The 5,891-nt window shown below is 36.8% G+C and overlaps 1 protein-coding gene across 1 annotated transcript; it reads left to right on the top strand.

Annotated features, from left to right (window-relative positions):
• The first annotated feature begins 408 nt into the window (after positions 1-408).
• On the top strand, positions 409-2,850 carry GLRX2 (glutaredoxin 2). Its single transcript, XM_010284779.1, has 3 exons — positions 409-471; positions 1,965-2,141; positions 2,704-2,850. The coding sequence occupies exons 1-3, from the start codon at positions 409-411 to the stop codon at positions 2,848-2,850; spliced, it is 387 nt and encodes a 128-aa protein (XP_010283081.1).
• Positions 2,851-5,891: the final 3,041 nt, after the last annotated feature.

The following is a 5,891-nucleotide window of genomic DNA, read 5'->3' as shown; positions in this document are numbered from 1 at the left end:
ACGTGCAGGCCTCGGAGCAGCGCGCCTGGGGAACCCGCTCCTTCCATGAAACCCAGCGCGGTCCCTTCTGTTAAGAGTCAGGTCCTGACGTTGAATACAGGCTGGTGTCAGATTTGGCACTCGTCTCCGCATTAACCGTTGCGGGAAAAAATAGTATTTCTTTTGTAAAGTCAGCCGTTTTGGCTGTCCTTATAGGCTGCACCATCCATCTATATTTTCGTCTTCCTGCAGGCGTGTTAGAACTCGTGTGACTGTGGGTATTGCAGCTGAAGTAAACTTAACATGTAATGAAGAAATCCCATTAAATATTTAAGTAAAACAGTACGAAGCCACCCTTTGAAAACTGTAAAATTTATCATTTGTTTAAAAGCTCAAATATCTGACTTTTAATTTCTTTTTAGTTTTAGAATGGGGAATAGTTGGCCTACTTCTGTAGAGCTGGCTAATGATGCTGCTGTGAATCAAATACAGGTAACATTATTTATGCAATACTTATTTTCTAAGTAAAAACCTTTAAAACTTTTAGAGTTACTTAAAAGCTCTTCTGTTTTATAGAAAGAAATTCCATAAATAGTTTTGCACGTTGAACCTGATTCTTGTGTTTATTAAGCAATACTGGCAGTATTTATCCACAGCCTTGGAACCTGATCTTCCTAGGCTGCATCCATTTTGCCTTTTTTTCAGACCTCTTTTAAATTCGGTACTGCTATCAATGTTGGGGATTAAACCTGGCAAAATGACTGATACTAAGCAAAGTAAATATTTCACGAGTAAGTTGTTTTTTAAAGTAAATTTACTGAAACTAAATGACCCCCTGAAATTACCTTGAATTTACAGTAAAGTAATAGGTGTGTTTCTTTCTCCCACTCAGAACTCTTTTTGCCACTGCACTTGCCACCGGCACCTCCCGTTTGGATTACGGACAGGGAAGGCTGTACTAAATAATTCAAGGAGATGCAGCTTTGTTTGGCAGACTGTAAGAGGTCTGTGACTGCTGAACGCAACAGGGTTCAGGGTTGGCACCATTGCATGGCAGTCTTACCACGTGCTCCGCAATCATTCTGCTCAGTTTTGGAGTCGAGTGCAGGTGATACACAGCTTCAGGGGTGCCAGCAGTGCTTCTGGTAGAGATCGCTAACGCCAGCTCTCCTCCATTTCTCTGCACCCACAAGAAGAAGATGATCATAGCATTCCTGAAAGTTAGACACTGCTAAGTTTTAACTGATTCCAGGTATTTTACACAAAGAATAGAGCATACGTTTTACTGAAAATTTTAAGTGGAGTAGGAGAAGTTACTTTATCTTCTATATAGTTCTGCAAACTGCTGAAGTTGTGCCTCACTGCCTGCTGCACTGGTACACAGATGCTCTTCGGGATCTGGCCAAGTGCAACTGCACTTTTTGAGGTCGAGAGTCTAACTTTCTTGGTAGTCAGGTAGGAAGCAATTTTTATTCTGATGTGAAAGTATAGGATGCATCCCTAAAGGAGACACTAGGCCACCGTAGGGGTGTTCAGAACAAATGTGGGGTGGATAGGTTTTGCACCCACCATACAGGTGATGTCTTCTTGCCTGATGCCTTGATAGAAGTCACTGTTCTGCTCCTTGATTTAAAAGAAAAGGAGTTCATTCCTTGCCTTAAGATTCGTGTGGCTCTAGATTAGAAGTAGGGAAAATTTAGAAGCTAAACTAGCTTTTCATTTTACCTTAAAAAAAAAATAAGGTACAGTGTTTTGGAAGATTCTTCAGAAGCAGCCAGCCATCACTGTAGCATGGCTGGGAACTCCTCGGTTGTCCCCGTTGAAAATACTTCAGAAAAACTTTTACAGAGAGTAATCTTCCATATTTGTTACCATAATAGCAGATTTTTAACTTCTGTATTTGTGTTCATGACTGTTTAGTACTGTTGAAATACATTAACTTGAAAACAAAACACGCTGACTTGAACATTCTTTTGAACATACAGGAGATTATTTCAGACAACTGTGTGGTGATTTTCTCTAAAACAACATGCTTCTATTGCAAAATGACAAAAAAACTTTTTGAGGGTATGAATGTAAATTATACAGCTGTAGAACTGGACATGAATACAAATGGAAGTCAGTTCCAAGATGTTCTTGAACAGATGACTGGTGGCAGAACAGTAAGTATATTTTCTCACATGTAATAAGCAAAGTAAGAACTTATACTACACATGTTCCTCGTGGGTTATGACCATATCAGAGTCTTCATTTTTTTGAGATGAGCAAACTTGGGATACAAGCTCCTAAATCAAAGACAAGGTACTGCAGGAGGGTTCTGTACTGTCTCCTCCTCTTGAGAGCCTCTGGCCATCCCTCTGAGGTGATCTTTTCCATACTGCCACTATAATAATTGAAGTATCGAAGCAGTTTTCATTTGTATAGGCATATTGAATCCATTGTGTTTAACACTTAACCTTGTAATTTCTTAATTTTGTATAGTCTCACTTGACTCGATTATTCTATTACAATCTCCCATACAATGACTTTATCCCACTTTTGAGGGGCACCTGAACAAGGTTTCCCACCTCTGTAAATATTATGGAAATGTATGAGTTGTACAGTAATATTAAATATGCATATGTAAGAACATGACTATTGTGTGTATACCAGAATCCAGGTAGGCTTGCTGATATATTTGTATTTTCCAACAAGTAACTAATGCAATTTTCATTTTCTTGATAGGTGCCAAGAGTGTTTGTCAATGGGACTTTTGTTGGAGGTGCTACAGATACTCAGAGACTTCACGAGGAAGGCAAACTGCTTCCATTAGTTCATCAATGTCAAGTGAAAAGAAAAAAAAACCCTGAACAGCCATCTAGCTTAGCTTAATTTTAGTTTGTATAAACAGAATTTCAGATAAGTTAGAAGATCACAAAGATACACTACATCAGCTGGACTCAGCAACTTCAAGCCATGGATTTCTGATTCAGATCATTCTCTGACACAGACTTTATGGACTTGGCAAATTACTTGGTGTCCTTGCCTCAGCTTTACCATATCCAAATTGGTGATAGAAAACATTATGTTACTCTTGGGGCTGTAAGTGTGAGATAGTGATGTCATTTTATTGCTATTGCATCCTGATACGATGCTTTGGAGAAGTATAGACTGTACAAGAAGAATCCTGTTTTGTTGGGTTTTTTTCTGCAAAGTAGTTTGCTTTCTAGCTTTGGTCCAATAGGTACAATAAATGGTCAGTTTAATTTCAAGGTCCCTTTAAATTTAGTTCTTACCTGAATGTCAAATTGTAAAAACAGCAGCAAAACAAGTTTGTAGCAATATTGCTGTATGCATGTCTGCCTCTCTTACATGTCAGTGTCTGATCTAGCTACCAAATTGTATGTCCAGGTGCTATAGAAAAGGGAATAAAGATTCTTGCAGTTGGAGAGGGGTAGGCAATTGCTTTCATCTTCACTCTGCACTATGAGGTATCAGTCGGGGAGCCAGACAGCTCGCTGTCACTGAACTGTGCAGCTACAAACTACATCATGATCAATCCAACACTATGATGAAACTTAAGACCAAGTAAAATGGGTCTAATATGCATAGAGTTTATTTAGTACTTAAATTCTACAGTTGGAATGCAGTTTACTAGCGATTTTAACTGGCAGTTAAATTTCTAAAAGAAATGTCTGAAATTCAATAGTTTCAGTACAATGTACACCCAAAGCCAGACCAGGCAATGCCAAGACTCTTGGTTATTTCAAGAAAGATCATATGCAAGTAGAAAATTACATCGCATTTTTTCAGTAAAAGGGACCGTTACACTACTAAAGGTGCACAGTTTAGAATAAAAGCATTAGTCAATGAATTTTTACTCAGTTGTTGTGAATGACTCCTGTTGTTTCCATTGCTTTCAGCACTGCGTGCACCTAAACTACTTTTTTCTCCTCGGGGGAAAAAAGTATCACATTTATCTTCAACGCCAGATAAGCAGGGCTGCAAGAGTATCATTTAAGTTTGACAGCTTCATTTTTGTGGTGGGGGTTTGAAGTAAGTTTAAACCGCGCCATTTCTGTAGAAAGTCTTTAGTATACCGTTACCTGCACTGTGCATCTTTAATGTGTAATGAGCTGATTAAACACACTGGCCTCATAATATTTTTGTTATTGCTGTTTACTCTATTTTGCTAGTTTCATCACTGCCTTATTAAAATTTTGCTTACAAGGACACACTCATCAAGGTAAACACCCACACAAATGTGCATCTCTTTAAATTTATACTTAATAAAGCAGTTTATTTTGCACATACAGTGATAACCAAGTATTCTTTCTCTCTGTAAAATTCTTAGGCCAGTTATGTTTTCTCATAAACAATAATTTTGCACCCGAAAGGTAGTAAATCCATCATGTAAAAATAGTATGCAAAGGAATTTTTCAAAGACCTTTTTGTTTTGTTCCCTGTTTTAAAAAAAAAAAGTCCCAAAACAGTAGTCTAAAATAACCCTTTGAGTTCTAAGTTTCAGAAATCCCAGGGCATTGTCACTTAAGGCAATGTTCCATTCCAACTGTTGAGAAAACATGCTGTATGCCTGCAGATCCAAGTGAGTGCCCGTTTATTAAAGAAGGTATGTTTTAAGGCACTCAAAGGGTTAATTATGTTTCTATTTAACCATATTAAGGCTTCCCATCCAAATAGTTTTTCATTAATGTTGTATCATTTCATAGAAAGTAGCAGCAAGACAATGCCTTCATTATTGGATGGCACAAAGCCACGTTATGTTTAAGGTAGTTAAACATGATTTGGTGGTTAAAGTGTGGTTCTACTCTAGAAAAAAGACAAAAAGCGACTCAAAAATAGTCATTAAAAATTTCCATATTTTTTGCTTAGCACTGTCTGGCAACAAACACCAAGTTATTAACTAAGCAGATAGAGCTGTGAATGTGCCTATCTGTTGCTGCTTTATACAGAATTATTTTTAAAGAGTAGAACTGCACTTTTATAGAGGAACCTAACAGAAAAGACTTTTATTTGTAACTAGTTGTGCTTAACTCCAAAAAGCTGGTAACATTAGGAAAACAGCTATTTATATTCATTATTTGTTAATGAAGCATTTGTAAAAGTTCCCAACATACCAAATATATATATGCAAATCTGTATCTATTTAAACTTAAATTCAGAATGCGGAAATACCTAAAGAAACCACGCTTTACAGTATCAAAATTATAAATCCAAATGTAAGCACGCATATTTAAAGACACCATACCTTCTGCTGAAATTAGCTAACCTTAAATCTTAGCTCTCAGAGCAGCGCATACATAATACGCTGTCCTAGTGTTTTACCTTTCCCTCGTAACTCTTACTCAGCAATGTGATACACTATACCGATGAAATCTCTACCACTCCAGCAATAGTCATTAAAACAGATTGCTTACAGCGTATTTGCCCACTGTGAACCACTGCAAATAGCAAAATAAACCTATAAACTGATGAAATGCTTAAAAAGAGATGAAAAGCGCAAGCAAGACAAATGATTCTTTGCTTAGGCCTACTTCTACATATTCTTTGAAGATTTTCTTTAATCAATACTGCAAAGAAACTGCCCATTTATCCAGAACATTAATTTAAATGTTTTCCTAATTCTGTATGTAACAGCAGCTTGATAATATTTAACAGAATGGGAAGCTCCAACCCACTGAACTAATTCTAGAAAAAAAGCTTGAAATTTGAAAAGCTAATTTTAAAATTTACTTCATTACTTCATAAAAACAAAGCCATTCACAGGCAGAGGTTGGATTTTTGTAAATAAACAAAGTATACTTTTGTCACTGATCTTTACACAAAGTTTTACCAAAAATCTGATAGGCAGAGCAAATTAGATGTTTTACAAGAGATTTACATAATCAAAGGAAAGAAAAAAATTTATCCAG

This window comes from Phaethon lepturus, unplaced genomic scaffold (genome assembly GCF_000687285.1).
Source record: "Phaethon lepturus isolate BGI_N335 unplaced genomic scaffold, ASM68728v1 scaffold52083, whole genome shotgun sequence".
Lineage (NCBI taxonomy): Eukaryota > Metazoa > Chordata > Aves > Phaethontiformes > Phaethontidae > Phaethon > Phaethon lepturus.
This window is presented reverse-complemented; position numbering and strand designations above follow the sequence as displayed.

Coding starts and splice junctions, on each gene's coding strand:
- GLRX2 (XM_010284779.1), top strand. CDS start 409: ATGGGGAATAGTTGGCCTACTTCTGTAGAGCTGGCTAATGATGCTGCT. Junction 472..1,964: donor CTGCTGTGAATCAAATACAG/GTAACATTATTT, acceptor TTGAACATACAG/GAGATTATTTCAGACAACTG. Junction 2,142..2,703: donor AGATGACTGGTGGCAGAACA/GTAAGTATATTT, acceptor TTTTCTTGATAG/GTGCCAAGAGTGTTTGTCAA.